This window comes from Diospyros lotus, chromosome 13 (genome assembly GCF_014633365.1).
Source record: "Diospyros lotus cultivar Yz01 chromosome 13, ASM1463336v1, whole genome shotgun sequence".
Taxonomy (NCBI): Eukaryota; Viridiplantae; Streptophyta; class Magnoliopsida; order Ericales; family Ebenaceae; genus Diospyros; species Diospyros lotus.
The window spans coordinates 40,378,766-40,401,241 of NC_068350.1; the positions used below are offsets into that span (position 1 = coordinate 40,378,766).

Sequence of the window (22,476 nt, forward strand, 5' to 3'; positions counted from 1 at the left end):
TGCATTGCTAAATGTTGCCAAATTCAATTTACGCACTCTTGTAGAAAAGAACTGCAAAAGCCCCCAATTTCGTTTTCATTTACGTTTTTTTTTTGGGGGGGGGTCTCTGAAGGAGGTGGAATGAGAATTACCTCGTGAAAATTGATGGCAAGCATACAGTAATCCAGCTCGCTCTATTTCTTTTGCCCTGCACTACTAGTATGAAGTAGAAGTAGAAGCAAGGGAAGATTTCAGAACGGTTAGTAAAACAATATGTACCAATGGCATTGCATTTAGGGGTGTTCATTTGGTTTGGACCAGACTGGGCCTTAGACCGAACCAGGACCAATTTTTGGAAAATTTCTGGACCGAAGACTGGACTTATCCCAATGAGGACCGGACTACTTGGTCTATCCTATGGCTTTTTCCCCTTGTTTTTATAAGAATTTTAAACCAAAAAATGCATATTACAAAATATCAATAGCTAAAAAAAGAACTGAAAAAATAGTCTACTTAACAAAAATAAAAATCTAGCAAATAAACACAAGGAAAAACAAGAAACATATAATATAGGAAGTCATACTTCTGAGCTACACATTCCAATTGTTTCAGTGCACCATGAGGGGGCCAAAATTGAACAAATTAGTCCTAGACAAGTGAGATCAACCAAACATTCTCAGTTTTTGCTGAAAGATAAATCACCTCGTTCAAAATCATTCATCACTTCCATATATAAACCAATCCGAGAAGAAATCAGACGTATAATAAGTCAAGCATGAAGCATATGCACATGTGCGTGTGTGTAGAGAGAGAAGGGGGGGGGAGAGAGATTAATACCAGCAGACAGCAAAAGTCAAGAAGATGTCAAGATGGAAGCGTTTGCGACAATGAGAAGACAGACAGAGGAGCAGATTGTAGAGTTCAAAGTGCAGTGGAGCAACCCACTCAAGGACTCACAGTGAGGGGCGACGGCCAATGGCCGTGGCGAGTCAACAATTGGAGTGGTGTTGATGCAGGCGGGAATGAAGGCAAGGCAAAGATGAGAGAGAGAGAGAGAGGAGCAAGGTTGTTTACATTTATCTTCGTCAAGGAATAAAATAGGGCTAAATTAAATTACACTTGACACCCCTAAGTTCAAGGGTAATTATTGTAATTAGTCCTAACATCAGGGAGCTCCAGAGGCTTCTCAATACCATTAGGGAGCTCGTTCCCAAGGTACTTACGTTGCCCTCCTCGCTTCTTAATCCTATAATCCACCCTCTCTACATGTATCTGTGCCTGTATAAATATTAGTTCAAATATGCATCTGTTTTTCTTTCATTTTTCTGTATTTTCAGATTTAGATTTTTGTTTCTGGGTTTTGTAATGCTATTTAAAATTTTTGTTCAAAGCTATGGTAAACCAGACGAGACAGCAGACCAAGTTCTGCTTGGGACTGGTTTCTCAGGGCTCAAAGAAAGGCAATAGTGAAGAAGACGAGGCTGTGTTCGAGAAGATGAAAAAGGATATTGAAGCAAACTAGGACAATGCTCTAAGCCTCTGCACAGAGAAGGTTCTGTCGGCACGTCAAGCTTATGACCTTGTAAGCAAACTTCATTCTCCTTCTTTATCGAAATTGAACATCCATTTTACTAGAGTTCTACGCTATGAGATTAATGATATTTAGATTTTTCGAGTGGGGTTCATAAGTTAATTCTGTTCCGCAGTTGTCATCATGTCATGTATCATAAACAAAATAGAGCAACATCAATAAAATTAAATTTGCTTTTACCAGATTCAGCAAACAACAATAAAATAGACATAGGCAAGCAAGCCAAATCTCCGAATGCATCATAAACAAAACGAAATGAAGGAGCAACGAACCACTAATTAAGAAGTCAGATAGAAAGAAAGTTGAAGCAGATCTGGAGACTGGAGTCAGAGCCTCTGAGAAGCAGATCTGAAGCAGATCTGAAAGACTGAATCTGATGAGTGATGAGCCAATCGGCAATCGAGAGGCAGCGATCGACCAGCGACAGCGAGAGACGGAGCAAGAGGCAAGACGCAAGAGCAGCGAGCCACCGGCCACGAGGGCGAGCCGGCGAGGCGAGCGACGGAGGGCGAGCCGGCGAGGGTGCGAAACTGCGACGGAGCGAGAGAGAGGCAGCGAGCGACGGAGAGCGAACCACCGCCCACCAGCCACGAGGGCGAGGCGAGCCGGCGAGGGCGAGCGACCGACGGACCGAGCGATGGAGCGAGAGAGAGGCAGCGAGCGACGGTCGACGGAGCAGACGAGCAGCGAGCGACGGAGCAGGCGAGCAGCGAAAGGCGAAAGCGAGGGCGAGGGTGACGGAGCGAGAGAGAGGCAGCGAGCGACGGAGAGCGAACCACCGCCCACCAGCCACGAGGGCGAGGCGAGTCGGCGAGGGCGAGCGACCGACGGACCGAGCGATGGAGCGAGAGAGAGGCAGCGAGCGACGGTCGACGGAGCAGACGAGCAGCGAGCGACGGAGCAGGCGAGCAGCGAAAGGCGAAAGCGAGGGCGAGGGTGACGGAGCGAGAGAGAGGCTGGGCAGCGAGCGAAAGCGAGAGGGGGAGAAGGGCAGGGGCGAGCCAGGTTTGCAGAGGGGGAGTGGGTGGACGGCTGGACAGTGGCCCCCCGGGGGGTGGGGGAGGGGTTCCAATTTTATGGCCCCAAATAATCAAGTATTCATGGGCCTGAGGCAAACGTCTCATGGCCTGACGAAAGGTCCGGCCCTGCCCCAATTTTAATGTACATTTAATTTTTTTTATAATAAATTATTAAAAAATAAATAAATATTTCTACTATATCAAAGAATAAAATCAAAAAATTTATAAATTATATCGTATGCCAAGAAATAAACTTGCAAAATAACTCCAAAATAAATAAACATGAATGAAATAGTTAAAGCTCGAATACAAGGAAAATATTTATTTTAATCATCACTTGAATTGCAAATTTGAAGCTAATTCATCAAAAATCCAGACTAAAAATAATGAACAGAAAACGAAAGAATGCAATTAAATCAAGAACAAAAAAAAAGGAAATTATGTAATTAGAGGAAGAATCGATTGATATAGCTATTTTTTTTATTACCAATGTAATCAATGAAAACACGACCGTCGGAGAAGCAGCCAGACGATGTGTTGGGACAAAATGAATCCGTATGGTTCCTTCCAAGAGGCGGCGGATGGTTTAGGGCAATCCCTGAACACAAAAAGCTTCACAACGCCATGGCGGTGATGGCAATGCTACTTCTTGCGGGTGACTTCTGATATGAAGTGAGCGAGAGCGAGAGCCAGGGCAAGCAATCAAGGAGGAGCGATCGAGAGGGAGAAGGGCTTGCAGAAGGGCAGAGGCAGAGTAGGGTTTGCAAAATGGATTGGGCGTTGAACCAAAATTGGGTGGGCTTGGGCTAGATTCGCCCCTATGGGCTAGGCAGAACGAGAGAGGAATAAGAGTTTTCAAATTTATGGGCCCCCTAAAATAATAGAATTTTGGAGCTTGAGACAATCAACTCTTGGGCTTCAGTGTAGGTCCGAGCCTGCTTAAAGATCTTCTATTTCTTTTTTACTTAACTAGCGTATACCCGTGCCTTTATACATATTATGTTAAAATTAAAATTAAAATACAATTATAATTTATACATATTATGTTAAAATTTGTGAAGAACTTGTAATAATTTTACTTGTATTAAACGTTTTACAAAACTCAAATAAGAAACAAACATAATTAAAATATAAAAGCAAGTAAAAAAAATTGTAAACACTGATCAAAAAACATAAATTAAAATTATTGAACATTTGTTAACTTTTTATAATAAAAGAAAAAAAAAATACTAAATCTATATAAAAAAACACATCAATAAGCATTCTATAATCTGAACAATTAAATTAAAAATTAAATATCAAGTAATACATATCAACCTGTATTCTACAATTCCAAACAAATCAAATATAAAAAAAAAACACATATACATGTATGCAATCTGTCAAAACACATGTATATAACAATTACATATGCAAATAATATATACATATACGTGTATATAAACAAAAGCTGAGATAGGGAGAGAGAGATAGAGAAGGAAGGTGGGGAGATAGAGGCAAATCATTTGTGATGGGCTATAAATCATTAGTTCATATGCAACCCATATGCATGGGCCCTTGTGAGCTCTTTGCTGCTGTACTATATGTTAAGAAATGTGCAAATTTGATATAGAGACACTGGTTTGTTTAATATGAAGACATTAATAATTTTGAAAGTTTTTGAAAATGTCTTGTTTGTGCATGTGCATACAGAATAAGAATTATCCTGATACAAAAACAACTTAAATCCCCCATTTACCTTAAAGAATGAGTAAACTAATCACAAACAAAGAACTGAACCAATGAATTATTCCATACAAAAGTAACATCACCACAAAAGGTTTAAAATGTACATTAACATAAGAAAGAACAATCATATACACACAAAGCCAATTCATATGAACAGGAAGTTTGGCCACTAAGAAATTGCAGCCTTCCAAATAACTGGAAAATCCATCAGTAAACCATGAAATTTAAAAGGTTATACCTATGACCCACCAAACTACTCTATCGTTGGTTCTATATCAACGTCAAAAGAATGTTTTAAAAGATATTCAAAATCGTAACATCACCACAAAAAGGTTTAAAATGTACATTAACATAAGAAAGAACAATATATACACACAAAGCCAATTCATACAAACAGGAAATTTGGCCACTGAGAAATTGCAGCCTTCCAAATAACTGGAAAATCCATCAATAAACCATGAAATTTGAAAGGTTGTACCTATGAATCACCCAAGTACTCTATCGTTGGTTCTATATCAACGTCAAAAGAGTGTTTTAAAAGATAGGAACAAATTAACAATTTTTTACTCAATTAGAATATTATTACTCCTTTTATTTTACTCAATTAGAATAATTGATCATAAATTTTAACCATATTATTACTCCTTTTGTTTTACTCAATTAGAATATAGAGATGAACATCTATATTTTAACCATTTTTAGCTTTTAGGTCCAAGCTGGTTTCATCAAAAAGGTTTAAAGGCAGTTTTGATGGTGGAGTAAAGTCTTGGAGTTTGGGAACTGTTTCATTGGATTGGTGCTTATGGTCAAATGAAAAGGTTGAAAAAACCAAAAACAACAATTCTCAAACCAAAACAACAATTCCCGTCTGTAATCAAAACCAAAACAACAATGGAGAATGATGTTTAAAAGATAAGGAGATTAATAATTTTGTTTTTGAAGAATCACCTCAATGAATTATTGATGGATTATGCATAAAACTTATAAAAATCTTCATAAGTCATTATAAGTTGCATACAGTCTACGAAAATGGTTAAAATAATATAATCTGTATATGATCAGAAGAAACTGTTTCAATATTATCTGAAGGAATTTTTATCCCCAAAAGAGATGAAAAAACCTGTTAGATCTGATGTCCCCTTTTCATAATTCATGCATTGGATTAGCCCAATATAAAGCTCAATATAAAGCATGCATTGGTTGATGTCCCCAGATAGATCTGACCATCTATATAAAGCATACATTGAATTGGTGTCTAAAGCACATCAACCAGATCTGAGCAATATGATTTCATGTACCCACTCAAAAGGAGTATGTTTATGCACTTGCTCATGCGAGTAGCCATTAGCACAAGTACAAAAGTATCTACATATAAGTATATCTAGACCTTAGCAAAAACCCATAAATGAAGATGAAGAGAACACAAATAATTACAGTAAAAGCAGCACTCAAGAAGTGGAAACCCAAAAAGTAAAATAAAAAAAGGAACCCATCCAAAGGAGAAATTGAGGTTAAATTAAATCTCACCGAGGATCTGCAACTCGCTCGCATAGGTGCAGAGAACGGCAGTCTCCCATGAAATCCCACCGATGAATAGCTTCTCCTCGGTGGTCTCGAGAGGGGGCTGCGGCGGATGGGGGCGGCGATGACGGTGGGGTTGGGCCGAGAAGGGGTGCAGCAAACGGCGAAGAGAGGGGCGACAACGGTTGGTGGGGCGACAGGGGGGGCCGACGACGACGTGGGTGGGTGGGCGGGTCTGTGATGGCTACTGGTTCGCGATGGGTGGGTCTGTGTGGCCGGCTTGAAAGAGAATAGAGAGAGGATCGGAGATGGTGGCGACAGATATTAGCAAGTGGTGGTCGGCCCGCACAAGGGAAACCGGAGAGAGAGAGAGACAGAACGAGCTGATGCTTTCATGTGGGGAAGGAGAAGGGGAAAAGAGAGAGAGGGGCAGTGAGTGAGGGAGAGGGGGAGAGGATTACAAAGTGCTGGCATGGGGAAGTGGGTGAGGTGTGGGTTTGAGAGAGAGAAAAAGAGAGGGAGAGAGAGAGAGACAATGTTAGACGAGAATACAAAGTAATCTCGTCCATTGAAATGTTCAAAATTAATATCAGCTGTAGACATTTTAAAAAATTATTGAGCTTTATTATATACTAGAAAATGTCCGTGCCTAAAGACACGGTATAAATAATATAAAAATAAATAATATTAAGATTAAATACTGAATAAAAATTAAAATTATTATATACTTATTAACGTTGGATAATAAAAATTAAATTAAAAAAGTGTTCTATAATACATACCAATTAGTGCTATTGTTGCCAAATAAATATAAAAAAAAATAAATATCAAATACTACTACTACTGTTGCAAATAAAATGTGAAGATTATCCCCTCTCTTGCTTCGCTTATGTCATGGATTTTTTTTTTCCGTTTAACTGACTTTTCCTTTTCACTTGATTAAGTTGTCAGTCATATAAAAACCAATGCATACATTGATGAAATTTAAAAACACATGAAGCGCATAGAACTACAAACTCACTATGCATTACGTTGAAAAGATATTGAACGTAACTATTAGATAATTGGGTACACAAAATGTGAATATTAGCGTGTAATATTTTTTACACGCTAATATTCTTTCTGTTATATTAAATTTTATTTTTGTCCTTTTCTTCTTTCCTTCAAAAGTTCGTATTATGTACAAATGTATTAACATGTTGTATAAATGCTTCAAGAAAACATTTCTCATTCAATAAAAAGAATTAAATAAATATTTAAAAAAAAAACTTTTAAAAAATTTACATAAAAAAAAGTATACGATACTATGCAATCTATATAATCTCGAAAAGAAATCCATATAATCTATATAAAAAAAGAAATTTATATAATCTTTGAAAAAGAAAGTTTTAAAAATTGTTGAGAAACCATACCACATGATATGTATTTTTCTTTCCTTTGCCAGAAGGGATGGCCTTTGATATTGCTTTGTCTTCATCTATAAAAAATAAGTATAATATATTAAGAAATTATTTTTAAAATAATCAAAAAAATGCATATTCAATGTTTAAGTAACTTTTAGGTTTAACTCACGAATGCGAATAGAGTATAAGGAAAAAAACACTTTAAAGTGATAAATCAAACTTTATACACATAAATAAGAAAATTAGTAAACGGAATTAATATTACAGTTCAGTGTAAGTCTCCATCCACCTATAAAGTATAAGAAAAAAAATATTTTATTAGAAAAAAATTAGATATGATAACTTTATAAAAAAAAAAAGGCTTTATATTATAAAAGAGGTACTTAAATTTATATGAAGAAAAAAAAAAAACTTACTTGACCAAAAATACTGATATTGTCCATAACTGCTATACTTCAATCTAAAAATACCAAGAAACAAAAAAAATTGGTAATATTAAAAGTTAACACAAATTTCAATGGCAATGAAATGTTATTTTCAAATCAGTTGCTACCAAATCTAATAATAAATAATTGTCATGTATAGAAAATACTTAATGGGTAATAATCAAGAGAAAAAAAATAAAAATATAAATATCTAAGAAAAAGAGAAAGGTTAACTAAATGTTTAAAATAGATGTATTTTAACAATCAAAGCAGAATAATTGAATTAAATTTCCTAACTGACTTCAATTTTATAGGCATAAAGTTCACTTGAAAAGTCCAAACATTGATTTTTTTATCTAAAATCGACAGGGGAGTGGGGGGGGGGGGGGGTGTTTGGTTTGCGTGGGCATATATTCTCACCCATTGATTTTTTATCTAAAATTGATCTCAGCTTTTCATTTGACATCTATCAACATATTTTCAAAAACACTTCTGTCTTATTATATAGATTCAAAAACACTTCTGTCTTATTATATAGATATATTGAAAATTCTAAACATTTGACAAGCTTAAATATTTTTTTATGAATTTATTAAAATATCACATTTTTAAGACTATAATATAATTATTAAAATAAAATTAATACTTAATTAATCACTATCTTTGATTTAATACAAGTTTTGGAGAATTTTTTTTTACCATTGATTGACACTTGACAAAATACTTTGACTGATTATCTTATTTTAATATATTATATATATATATAAGATAAATATATAAAGATAAGATTTTATACAAATGGATAATTTTCTATGACTTAATTAACAATTCAAATTGTTTATTAATATTTATCAAAAAACTCATGCAAATTTAATACAAATTTTAAAAGTAAAAAAATAGCTTGGCAGATTTTTGAATGGCAAAAAATTTACAAATTATTATACTTTAATATATATATTGTATAAAAATAAGATTTTATATAAATGGATAATTTTATGTGACTTAATTAATAGTTTAAGTGTCTATTTATATTCCTCATAAATAATATTTGTTTTTGATTGATTGACAAATTAATTGATAAAAAGATCTGACAAAAAATATTGATTTTTGATTATTTTTGACTTTTCCCTAATAATTATCCTTCTTTTATATATATAAAGATAAAGATTTCCTAAGGATTAAGATTAAGATATAAAGATAAGATTTTATATAAATAGGTGATTTTCTATAATTTAATTAATAGTTTAAGTTGTCTATTTATATTCATCAGAAATAATATTTAATTTTGATTGATTGATGGATTAATTGATGAAAAGATGATAGAAAATATTTATTTTTGATTAATTAATAATATTGAAAAATGCATACAAATTTAATGCAAATTTTAGAGACAAAAAATAGTTTGGAGGAAAAAGTTATTGACTTTTTCATAATGACTATATTTCTTATATATATATATATAATGATATTAACTCAATATTTAATATTCACATAATAATATATTGAAAAATTCATGATTAGCATTGAAAAACTGATGTATTAGAAAATTTATTATTAATTTTATAGTAATTATTAATTATTGTTACTTTTAGTAATAATAATTTAATTATTATTAATGCAAGTTTTGGGGGGGGGGGGGAAATTATTTGTAGACTATCTTACTTTTATATATATAAAGATTGAGGTACACGTGAATTATTTACTGATTATTGTTTTTATTGTTGTTATTTCTATCTCATTTTTAATAACTTCACTAGCCTAACGGTGGCACTATGAAAATTACTAAAAGTGGCATTCGGATTAACAAGGCTTACTGCTTTGCGAGGGTAGGAGGTCATTTTGTACAACCTTGCCCTTGCTTTACCAAAAAGGCTATTTTCATGATGTGCATGCAAGTGTTCTGATTCATTAACAAACAGGGTCTCTTTTGTTGAAACTTTGTTGGTGTGTTCTCATATGGATATTTCCTTTTTCGAAGTCCCATATTAATTAGCTACCAAGCAGAATTGTAGAGCCCTATAACAAAGGCAAATTCAACTAATAGGCTTCTTGAGACATATTAAAAATGTCCTTCCCATCCCTTGGCACATAACAGAACCAACAGCTCATACTCTAGTATGCACCTTTAAATAAAATTTATTCAAACTGCATAATTCTAAAGACTTAGACTGCTACAAAAGGATTTGATTATTTTGTTCTACTTACTTTTATCTATATATAAAAAGTCTAGCCATTTCCCAGATCAAAAGGTGGGAAAATCGATAAAAATGATGCACAATTCTTTTAAAAAAAATCTTCCAAGTCTAAAGTGCATCAATTTTGAATTTTGTATTATTGACAAAAATATGCCATAGATGAGATGACAATCTAGAAATCACGGACACGTCACTAAGGCTGGCACATAGGTGCAGGATGGATATTATGTGGACATAACACATGTGACCCTGAATGGACATAGTCAAACATGTTGTCCAAAGTGTGTGATTTTTTTATTATTTTTTTGTTGGGCACACTGTTACTTGTTAGTACACTGCGGATATATGTGTCCAAAAATTGGTTAAGTATTGAACATGCCTGGATCAGAATATTCTTGAGAAAATTTTAGGACTTGTTATGTAAAATAAAAAAATATCCAAAAATGAAGGTTAAATTAATTATTTAAAGTTGATATTTCTTTTTTATCTTGATTTTGCCCATGGCTCTTAGTGCCAGTCATGCTATTTGATAGCTTAAAAGCACTTTTAACCAATTGAAAGTGCTTTTATATATTTTTAATGGTATTTGATCATAAAAAATCGTTTTTATATAATAGCTGCTTTTTTTTTTACTGTGAAGTAAAAATAGAAGGTTAGATTTTTTTGTAAAAGCAATTTTCAGATTAGTGATTCTATAATTACAAAAATTTGATAGCAACGTCAAGTAGATACCTTGCTCTTCAAAATTACAAAGGCTCGTTCTTCACCATCTTCTCAATTCTTCTTCTTATCCTGCAACTATTACCTCAAGCTTGTTCTTTATTAAAATATCAAAAGTTATGACTATAATATTATATAGGGCATAGAATTGATTTGAAAATGTAGACAGTTGCATCTTGTAATTGAATAAAGAGAAAGACGGTCTGTCAATTGAAAAAGAAAAAGAATTAGGCAATAGCCAAAATTGGAGACGTCCCTTCCTGTTAGATGTGTTTTTAACTCGCAAGGGAGATCCATAAATTGGCCTTCTCAACTTACTTATTTATTGAGCATCTCAAATTATTTAATATTTCATTTAGAAAGAAGAAAAAGAGAAGTGAAAAGATTAAAGAGTGTTTTTTTTTTTAAAAAAAGAGATTATTATTTTTATTTTATTTTTTTGTAATTTAGAGAGAGTTGTAACTCTCATTATTTTTTATAGTGAATTATTTTGTCTTTACCTATAGTTTTTACTTTGATTTGTTCGAGGGTTTTTCACGTAAAATCTGTATCCAATTTTCTTCATTCTTATTATTTTTCTCAAATTGTTAGTTGTGACCTTACTCTAATTCGGTGTTTATTTGTCAACAAGTGGTATTAAAGCTTGATTTGAGTATTGATATCTACTTATCATATGCTTTATAGTTGTCACTAAAAAGTAATTTTTTCGTATTAGAAAATAAGTTAAATTATTATTCACTTTTTTCAGGATATTAGACGCTATTCACGTATATGCACTGTTTACATATACGGTACTGTTCACAATTCATAGTGAAAGAAATGAAATCAAGATGAGCAAAATGGAAACAAAGTTTAGGATAAAAGATGTATCATATTATGCAATAACTGTATCATAGTTGAAATCCATTTTTTTATGAATTGCATTACGTTCATCTTCAACTATCATATTATATAATATGATACAAGATGTCATTATATATTTGAGTGTTTCAATATCTCACATATGTCATGGTCCACATACTATTGTAAATCATGATTGTAGGACTCTAAATGCTTGTTCGACATCCTTTCTAACAGACTCTTGTTATGCAGCAAAAAATTTCTTCATATTCCCTTGAGAAGATGAAATAGTTTTAACAAAAGTGCGACACCAGGGATATATATCATCGGCAAAATAATATCCCATGGTATATTCATATCCATCGATAGTATACGAAACTTCATGATCGCGACCTTCTGCCAATTCAGAGAATACATAAAATCTATCTCGCACATTAATGTCATTTAATGATCCCGGTAATTCAAAAAAGGCACGTCATATCTACATATCATAGGAAACTATTGCTTCTAAAATAATTGTTGGTTCACGGGCATGACCTGTATACATTCTATGCCATGCAGTTGGGTAAGTTTTCTACTTTGAATGCATACAATCAATGCTACCCAACATACCTAGAAAACCACGCTCATCAACCTTGCAATATTAGTAGTATTTGGGCATCTCAATTATTACTTTCCAAATATTTCAGCTACTGCTTTCGCAAACCTCATCAAACTTTCTATTGCTATACTTTCGCCAATCATAACATATTCATGCACAACATCTGCAAGTGATCCATATGCAAGTATCTTTCATGTAACTGTCATTTTTTGGAATGATGATAATCCAGGAACTCCTAAGGCATCAAATCTTTGAACAAAGTATTGATCAAGTGTTTCAATTGCTGCTTAAATTTGTAGAAATAATGATCGATGCAAAAGAAACCTTCTGCAAAATAATTGTGCTGAATATGTTGGGGAATCTGCAAAATAATTACGATAAAACTTCTCACGACCTTCACCTTTATTGCGATTGATGACACGATGGTTCAATATGGATCCACGATGTCGTGAAAAAGAGCCGTGATTCATATGCTGAGCATAGTGTTTAACTAAAGCTGTAGCAATGGTCTCATCATTTCCATCGTCTTCAACTTTTTTTATAGATCATTCGAAAGATTCTGTGGGCAGTGTTGCTTGCTATGTCAACTGTAGCAGTGATTGTTGCTGGACCCAGTTATACTGGACCTTCCATGAATCCTGCCAATGTAAGTAGTATATTTTTTTCTTTTTAATTAGTTGTATGATATTCATTGCATCAGCTGAATTGCCTGCATCTTTCTTCAACTGTCAGTTTTGATTCGTATGATGGCATGACATGTTGAATATTCATTTTTGTTATTCCAACTTATCATATTCTATTGTGTGGAATTTATTTTGTTTGGTTTCCACTGTTTCCTTGGATCTTTTATACTGGGTAGAGGTAGCCATTTCCCCTGGCCCTTTCTTTTTCTCGCAATCATAAGTTCCATCATTTTATCACCTAAATTATTAGTCTATTTCCTGTTTAAGGTATGGTACTAGTTAGAAGTCATGCGACCATTCTCACATAGTTGGACAAAACCTTGATATGTTGTTGTGGTCCCTATTTATTTAGCGATGATGCCAGCTACTACGATAGACTTTTTGTATTCATAAGGTTGAGCTTGCCTGAATAGAAGACAAAATTTCTGTTGGAACATACCATTCTCTTCTCAGCTATGGGGCAGTTTATTATTCAATTAGATGCAGTATTACCTGTCTTTAATTGTGCCTGCAGGCCTATGGCTGGGCGTACGTGGGCAATTGGCATAACACATGGGAACAGTTTTATGTTTACTGGATATGCCCCTTTATTGGAGCAATATTGGCGGCCTGGGTTTTCCGTCTCGTCTTTCCTCCCCCAGTAGTAAAGCAGAAGAATGCCTGAGAAGACGACAAAAATAAGCCTTACTGTTACCGGGTCATCTCTTCTCATCTCATCTTGGCATGGATTTGTGTGCATCTGTTAAGTTCTTGTGCATGGATAACCATCTGCTTCATATTGAACTTTATTGTTATTATTTTTTCCCTTTAAAATTGGGGCACAGGCGTCTTCCTTCTGTCTCTCTGTCGCTTGCTTCATTATAGCCTTCTTTATTTGCCAAACATTATGGGGGTATGATATGATTCTTTATAGGGAGGTTTATAAGCAGGTGCGTCTGCCTGTACGCGTGTTGCATGCCAACTCTCACATAAAATCACAAACCATTGCTCTACCTGTCAAATGACCGCAAAATAAAAGCAAAAGAGCAAGTGGCAGTAGTCTGGATTCGGAGATGGTTGCTCTTATCAATGTTTTAAATCCGATGGGGGGATTTGATATCTACTGGGGACAGCAGTGTGCAAGTGCAACAGTTACATTGACTGACTTCACTGCCTAATTCTAGAAATATAATAATACTACCATACAAATAAAATATTCGCATATAAACTTTATATGTTATGATGTATAACTATTTCTCCGCCAACCAAGTAGTTAACATATCAAAGCCAAGCCTTTATTTTTAAAAATAATGCAGAATGCTCACATTATGGACTTGTATTATTTGCAAGCGTTTAAGTTTTGTGGCTGGTTGCTTTACATTTACTCCCACGAGGAAAGTAGGAGCAAGCAAAGTTGATAAATGGGAACGATAGATGATTACTTCTTGTTGTTACAGTACATCAATGAAGCACTACTATGGGCACAATATTTTAACAGTATCTTGGAAGAGACTTTGTAAGATATTATATCTCAAATATTATTGGCTTATTCCTGTGATCATTTTATTTGACAAAAAGATTTGCATGTCTCCATTTAAAGCAGATTTAGATTTATTTCTACGTTAACATGCCCACAACACAACCAAAAAAAAAAAAAATTACCATTAGCAAGGCAAGTCCAAAGTAAGATCTCTTTCGAAATTGAACTGATTTATGGTATCATCCAAATATGTAACACAACGTATGCAAGAAAGGAATACAGGAAGAGGTTACAAAACTAAGGCAAGTTATTCTTGTTCATGGTTGGCTGAATCTTGATTTAAGTTGGTTTTATCGGGGGAAATCTCAACACCAAGGAGAGAGAGATCCTGACGCAGCAAATTGGCATCCTTGAAATGTAAACCAATGATGCCGGCATTCACAGCAGCCTCAACATTCTTCATCCTGCTCATAAAATGAATAGATAATATCACTAAGCAATCAATGCAACTACAGGCCATGCCATGCATTGCATCCAATCCTTCATCTTCCCTTGTCCCCTAGTTTCGTACGGGCACACAGATAGGTATGAAATGTTTAGGCATCCAAATGATGTGCCTCAGAAGATCCTCAAATAACTTTTCATTTTAATGGAAACTAACAACAGGTGGCAATTACGAAATAGGTCATTCTACCCACTTTCATGTTGGATATCAGTTAATGTGTTGAAATTTAGTAGAGCCTCCATTCAAATCCATCTTAACTTATTGCTGGAGGTGTGATATAGTGGAGCGAGATGCAAATGCATCTTATGATTCAAGACTAGCTAGAAAGAGTCATACTTAATAAAACCATTCCACCTGTTAATAAAGAATTTTAACTGGGTTATAGTGAGTGGCCTCCTAACTAGGAGTGACCTAGTCAGAGCTTGACAAGTTCACAATCAGTAATGCAAAGAAAAAAGTGGGTGAAGTGAACTTCAAATCCTACTGTTTTTGGTGTTGCATATAATCAAGTTGGATATTAGTTTTACACATTTCTCGTGCATTGGCTGCTGGAACAAAGTTTTCATGCACACTTACATTTCAGGAGTGATTTTACACAAACAAAGGAAAGATTCTGCTGCATCAGAACCTTCCCTTGAAAAATCTAGAGGATCGGAGATACTAGCCAAATCTGCACCCAACAGAAGAATACGAAACTCAGCTGTAAGAGTTTCAGCACCACTTGCCATGCCATTCTGCCTCTGCCCTAAAAGCAAAGGGACCAAAGGTGATTGAGTAGAGGTCAGAAGAAATTACCCTCCCCCAAGCACTTCATTCCCCCTGGCAACCCACTGCCCAAACCTATACCTTGGCAAAGCTCATCTGCAGTTGAGAAAGAGTTCCATGCAGCCTCAATACCTTTATTTATCTGCTCCAGTGAGCATTGAACCCATAAGTGATCCAATAGGCAGTAGCAATCTCCCAAATCTGCTGAGGATGTCTCAGTTGATACTATAATAGCAGAAGCCAGAGTATAATTTTTGGTCTCTCCTAAACAAGGCCCCTTCTCTAGAAGACACCCAGCCCCATTAATGTTGCCAAGAAAAGGAGGCTCTGGTCTGTTGTGCACTAGGCCAACGTGATTTTTTAAAGCACAACTTTTTGCTCTCAAGCCTCTAACGAATGGCCCACCAAAATGGCCAACTTTTTAAACCCACCCCCTGAATGGTTCCTTCCAAATCAAATCTTCCCAACACGCTGGCCCAATAACCTATCAGTCTATCCCAACCCACGTGTCACTTTGCCTGTGGCTTGTATCACTTCTGCTTCCAACCCTTTTTCCTTAGGAGGGGGCTTCAGCTGACCCAAATCACCACATGCCTCTGTGGTGATCACTGCCCGCCCCCAACTACCCTTTTATCTCCCACAACCGGAAGTGATTCAAGTTCTACCTGAGAATGAAGGCCATTCATCTCAATCCAATAAATACTGCTCTCTCCTGCTGGTTTCTTCCTCTGGCCACTGCATTGACCAAGCAACCCTTCTCCACCAAAAATTGGAAATTAAAAGAAAATCTCCTCCCCCAACTTTAAACGATGTGGGGATAGCACTGGAGTAGCAGAGCCTCCCCAAACTCACAAACAATGCAAATGGTTCTCTGGCCACATCAATTAGGCAACTGCCACTAGATACGAACAACCTACAATAACAGTGCTAGAGGATCACCTAGGACTCATAACAGAAATGGCAGAAGCAACATCCTCCAACCACCTGGCACTCTTCTCTGGCACATAAACAAGCCTTATGACCTTGCAGACAACATTCCAAATCTCAGTGCCACCCCTGCCTTGTTTCATGGCTGAAAATAACTCACCTTCCTCCTATGAAATTACATGATTTTTTGGTCAATGGTGAGGAATTTCTGGTGGCCCCTCACGAAGGTCATCTTGCTATCTTACATTTTTCTATCTTTATGTCCTTTTTTTTGGTGGGAACTGGCCCATGAATAGGCTATTGACAAGAAGGAAGAAAGGCTAAAAGTAGGCTGTCTGTGAAGAAACTGAGGCCAAGAAATGAAAGAACCTAGGTGGGATTTCTGTGCAAAAGCTATTGCACTTTCTCTGATTCATGCTGATGATACGGACAAGAGCTGAAAAGATTGGTCATTGTGAAGGAGAATCTAACAACGCTCCAGAGTGAAAGCTTTTGCTCTCTCTCTCTCTCTCTCCCCCCCCCCCCCCCCCCCCCCCCCCCCGCCCCGTGTGTGTGTATCTAATAAGAAGGTACGCAATGCTTCATCCTTTTGTCTCCTCCGAAACTATGATAAGTGTGCAGTTTGTCAGACTAATGTTAATCAGTGTATGGAGAGCAAATTAAAATTTCCCCAAATAATTAGAACCCAAAAGCCCTTGGCACGTTAAGAATTTGTGCCTGCTAGGCATGTGTGCATATAAAAGCACAGATTCCAAACAGAGAACCCTATAAGGAAAGCTACAAGGTAAAAAGAACTCAACACAATCTTCTAAGACTCCTCATTTCTAAGAGATAAATAAGAATTGAAGAGATTTCAGAAAAAGGAAAAGAATAATGATACTGCTGCTGAGATGAGAAGCCAAATTTGGCTTCCAACAGTGTGAAAAGGTCAATAATACCCTTGCTTTGGTTTTCACAATCAAAGCAAACATGAAAATCAAGCAAGGATATTAGTGACTTTTCACATGGGGGGCAGCCAAATTCGGCTGCTCATCTCAGCAGGATTATCATTGTCCAAAAGAAAATGTATAGACAGACTGTTGCTGAACCTAATAACAAACAATTGAATGTGTGCAGACCTGCTTCAGTACAAAGCTCCAGTCTAATGTTTTTTTTTCCTTCTTTCTCTCTCTTTTTTTTTTTTTTTTCTTTAATCCCTTCCCAAAACAATGGTCAGTATCATAACTAAGTGCATTAAGATTTTGAGAAGGTAAGTTTCAAATAGCGACTCAAACTAGTGTTGTTAAAGGCGCACGCCTAGGCGCAAGGCCCCTCAAGGCGCAGCCATCTTGCCTTGCCATGCCCAGGCGAGGCGAGATCCAGCTAGGCGCGCCTAGGCCCTTCAGGCGCACATCCATCAGGCGCAGCTGATTTTTCAGCATGTTATATTTTTTAAACATTTTTCTGTTAAAACTTAAAGAGAAAGAAAATAATAAAATACAATATTGATCATTAACTTTTTCTTTTAAGTTGACTGTTGACTTAAAGTCTTAAAACTAACATTTTTTGGTGGGTTTTGCTTTAGTTTAATGACATTTTTAGAACTATTTTATTGTCTTTTAATTATATATGTCAAATACTAATTTTGTTCTTTATTTGTGGTGTTTAAATGTCGATTCCTTTTTCTGATTTGTTAAAATATGGTGGGATTTAATTTTTTGAAATTTATAGGTATGTCATGAAGTATGTTTATGTTGTGATTTATTTAATATATGTTGAATTCTTGAATTTTTTGATAACATAAATGTTGATATGTGATTAGGATCTATTTTATGACTTATTATTCAATTAAGAAGTATATTTTTCTTTCTTCTTAGTCAGCATGCGCCTTGCACCTGCCAGGCGGGCGCCTCGCCTTGCATCTCAGGCTCCAAGACCCTTTGCGCCTTAGTGCGCCTTGGGCCTTTAATAACACTGAGTCAAACCCATTTTGAATCCTACTCATCATAATGCATTTTCTTCGATAACTATGATGTATCATACATATGCATATGAAGAAAAGAATTAACCTATCATCAATGAAGATGCAGCTTGCTGGCTCAACATGAAGATGCCTCAGAACTTCCAGGTAAAAATCAGGCTCAGGCTTCCTTTTACCTGCATGAGGAAAAAGTATAATAGCCATTGAATCAACCAAAATAATGTCCTACTAGCTTGAGTCTCATTCTTTGGGTTGTGAAACATGTCTGCAAAGAAGGTTAAGGCCTGTTCAGTTGTAGAAAACATTTTCTAATTTTTCAACTTTATACTATGAAATATGAATTGGAAAATATAAAAAAAAAACGTTCTGAAAATGAATGGTATTGCTTTTTGAACATAAAATGTTGTTGAGCATCATGGGATCGAGTGTGCATGGCAGTGTCTTCGTGGATTTCCATATGGGTTCTAGTGTTGGCAGCAGCAGCAAGTCAAGGCACCCACCGCCTTGATAGATTAAAAACTTAGGAAACTTTCTTAATCTCTAGCTTTCCAAATTATTTAGCTTTCTTAAAAATTGTATATATGTTCTTTTTGGTAATGTTTGCAGATAGAATGTTGATTAGTCTTTGGTTTCTAAAAGTGCATAGTTTGGTTTCCTTTTTGAGCCTTTCCTATTCTCTATATGAGGACGGCTCGTGTACAATGTTTTTCAATGAAGTAGAAGTATCTTTTTCTACAAATGTCAAGGCATGTTTAATTGTAAAATTGAAGTTGAAAAATTGGAAAATGTTTTCTGCAACTGAACAGACCCATAATTTTCCTAATTTAACAGAAAACAAAAACAGCCATATGGCATTAGAGAATCACATTGGAACTAGTTGAAAAGAAGAGAAAATAAACAGAAAAAGGATTGTAGGAGAGAAAAATAATTTTGAGAAAGGGTTGTGGTTGGAAGATTTTTCTCCAGCCCTATACCTCTAGTTATATTATTTACGATCTCATAGAAGAAATGATTACATTAGGATCCTAACAATATTATAAGGAATACAACAAATTTATAGCTGTCAGTCTATCAATCACCCCAAGATTATAGCTTATCAACACTCTCCTTCAAGATGGCAGGTAGATATCTCTCATGCCCATCTTGTATACAATAGAGTGAAAGAGTTTGCATATGAGACCCTTAGCAAATATATTATCCAACTGATGCTCTAACTTCCCCAAATGTATGCATAGCTGGCATCTTTGAACATTTCCTTGATTAAGTGTTTGTTTATTTCGATATCTTGTTTTATCATGCTGATCATGGTTGTTTGCAATGTTAATCACATCCTTATTATCACAATTTATGGTGAGAAGTCTCTCATCAATCTCATGAATATATGTTGATCAGCTGATACACAGAAGACTATCTGATCAGTTCAGTTATCTTGATTCTTTAAGAGACCTATGTCTGCAACAATGGCTAGATATACCCCTGCTTGTTCATTCTTTGGTACTTTTAGCTATTCCCTATTCATATCTTCACAATTAAGAAATTTCAGTTATTAGAATTCTGATGTCCGATTAATTTAAAAATGTAAATGGTTCAAACATGTCTTGAGAGAGATAAGCAACCAACAACGAATATTGAAAACTAAAATATCAAATTTGGAAATCATTGCTAAAATCACAAAAGTTCATGCAAATTCAATGATCAAATAATAAAACAAGTTTGAGGAGTACACGTCAATTAACACAAGTGCGCAAGTAATCAATTTGAAGTAAATTGAATAACAAATATTTATCGATATCAAACAAATCAATCTTATCAAACAAAGGTGTTGTTAAGGATAGATCTGCTTCATGCCATGCACGTATAAGAGGACAGGAAAGTAGATGATGTATTTTACTATTAGCAGTAGGCAGTTTATTCTCAGTTGCTTATGTGGCAAGTAAGTTTAATTCTGTTTCAACAAACAGCAGTGTTTGCTCAGTTTGTTACTGCTAGCTGTCAGTAACAGTTAGTTTGTTAGAGTCTATTGAGTGATACATAAACTCAACAAGTCTCATTGTATCATTGAGATTCAGTCTTTTATCCTAAAATCTCTCTCTATTTTCTGTTCTTTTTGTCAAGAAAGACGTGAAATGGCTTTCAATCTTATTTCCCTTTGAAGGTGTTGTTGCTCGACTACAACAATGATTTATAGGTGGAAAACCGCCAATGGATAACTCACTTGTAGCTTATCCGAGAGATGGGTAACTCATCCCGGGGATGGATGACTCTTTCGAGGGATAGATGACTCCTTTGAGTAATGGATAACCTACTTGGAAAGAAAATCGGTTAAGGGCGCGGGTGAGAATCCCCGCCCAAACCCTCAGATGCTTAAATCAACCTCTCGTAGAAGGGAAATGCTTGAAGGCACAAAGTGAGTATGAGTGTCAGAGTTTGCGTACTGTATGGGGGGAAGAAACCCCCTATTTATAGTGATGAGAGAGGCTACTAGGTGTCGGGTGACCCGATCTCCTTGGCAAAAACCTCAGAGGAGGCTTTGATGGGGTCTCACGAGGGTAGTTTTAACCGATTCTCTTGGAGGTGTTAGCGGGCGGGTGCGGACATGTGGGCGCATGGACGTGATCGTGGCACCTCGGGTGACCTTTACTCGGGGGTATGTGTGAGCGCGGGCATGGACATGGGTGCGGGTGAAGGCGAGTACAGGCGAACAAGGGCGTGAGCATGTGGGTGCGTCGGAGGACGCGCGTGAGCATGAAGGCACATAGGGGGATGTGCGCGCTAAGGCGCGACACCCTCGAGTGACCCCCACTCAAGGGTGCGGCCGGTAAAGGGGGGATGGCCCCCCCTCCATGGTGTAGCCCGAGGGGGGGGGGGGGGGGGGGGGCACATGGCCTAACCCCCGAGTGCAGGTCACTCGGGGGTACGGCCTTCTGCCACCTCCGAGTGAACCCCCACTCACGGGTGGCTGCAACCCCGGATGCCCCGCACCTGGGGTTGCTGCGCCACCACGTGGCACTTCCTCTTATTGCCCATAATAGAAGGGATAGATCAAATTATATACTAGACTTCCTGCTAAACTTAGGAAGTTTCTAAAAAACAGAATAGGAAAGTTTCCAAATTTAGATTTGGAAACCTATACAACTTAGGATACAACAAAATATAGAAAGTTACAGCAACCTATCTTCTAGAAGATACACACTCTCGTTTAGAAAGAAAGTTAATCAAAGATAACAATCAAACTTATTTGATCTTGCCCGAGAATGAGGGCAAGACAACCTCTTCATCGTTGACACTCCCCCTCAAGATTGTGAGTAGATGTGATACATTCTAATCTTGCTGATCAACTTGTGACATATGGATGCAAGTGATCCTTTAGTTAATATATTTGCCAATTGGTCACTTGAGGAGATATATGGAGTAAAAATTAGGCCACTGTCCTTTTTCTCCTTAATGAAATGCCTATCCACTTCAACATGCTTTGTTCTGTCATGTTGGACTAGATTACGAGCAATGGTTATTGTTGATTTATTATCACAATAGAGCCTTATAGGAGCTGTCCACTTGATTCTAAGATCATCCAGCAATATTTTCAGCCACAGTAACTCACACATCTCTAAAGCCATAGATCTGAATTCAGCTTTGGCACTTGACTGAGCCACTACAATTTGCTTTTTGCGTCTCCACGTCACAAGGTTAACCCTTAGAAAAGTGCAAATAACCTGATGTGGACCTCCTATCCACAGTGGACCGTCTAAGCCTTAAGTGGACCGTGTACATCATAATTAGCATCCGTGTAAGCCTCAAGTGACAATTTCTCCATTCTTAAATAGAATTCCTTTCTCGGGTGTTCCCTTCAAGTAGTGTAGTATCCTATACACTGCCCTTAGGTGAGTCTCTTTTGGGTTGTGCATGAATTGGTTGACCACACCTACTGCATAGGCAATGTCTGGCCGAGTATGAGCTAGATAAATCAGCCTCCCAACTAGCCTTTGATAGGATCCCTTATCAACCACACTATCTTCCGAAACTTCCCCCAACTTGTGGTTTGGTTCAATTGGAGTGTCTATTGCCATACAACCCAGCATTCTAGTTTTAGTTAGGAGGTCAACTATGTATTTTTGCTGAGAAATAAAGATTCCCTCCTTTGAATGTGCCACTTCT

General features: G+C 36.3%; 2 protein-coding genes across 44 annotated transcripts in view; one reads left to right on the forward strand and one right to left on the reverse strand.

Annotated features, from left to right (window-relative positions):
- LOC127789339 (aquaporin SIP1-1-like) overlaps positions 1-13,541 on the forward strand; it is an 80,433-nt gene extending 66,892 nt beyond the window's left edge. The window contains exons 1-2 of one of the 2 annotated variants that reach the window (XR_008020529.1): positions 12,575-12,668; positions 13,220-13,368. Coding sequence is in view for 1 of the 2 variants with exons in the window: in XM_052318292.1 (XP_052174252.1) it covers positions 13,220-13,369 (150 nt within the window). In the remaining variant the exon portion in view is untranslated. Of the gene's footprint in view, positions 1-12,574; positions 12,669-13,219 lie in introns of those variants that run through there. The other variant, XM_052318292.1, reaches the window with a different exon arrangement.
- Positions 1-22,476, reverse strand: part of LOC127789328 (O-fucosyltransferase 1-like) — a 128,683-nt gene that overhangs the window by 60,518 nt on the left and 45,689 nt on the right. For 3 of the 42 annotated variants that reach the window (XM_052318260.1, XM_052318259.1, XM_052318254.1), the window contains exon 1: positions 5,845-6,344. The exons of 25 other annotated variants lie outside the window; for them this stretch is intronic. In XM_052318260.1, the coding sequence (XP_052174220.1) occupies positions 5,845-5,868 (24 nt within the window). In that variant the 5' untranslated portion in view covers positions 5,869-6,344. Of the gene's footprint in view, positions 1-131; positions 193-1,842; positions 2,736-5,844; positions 6,346-22,476 lie in introns of those variants that run through there. 14 more of the 42 variants (XM_052318274.1, XM_052318272.1, XM_052318277.1 and 11 more) reach the window with 11 other exon arrangements.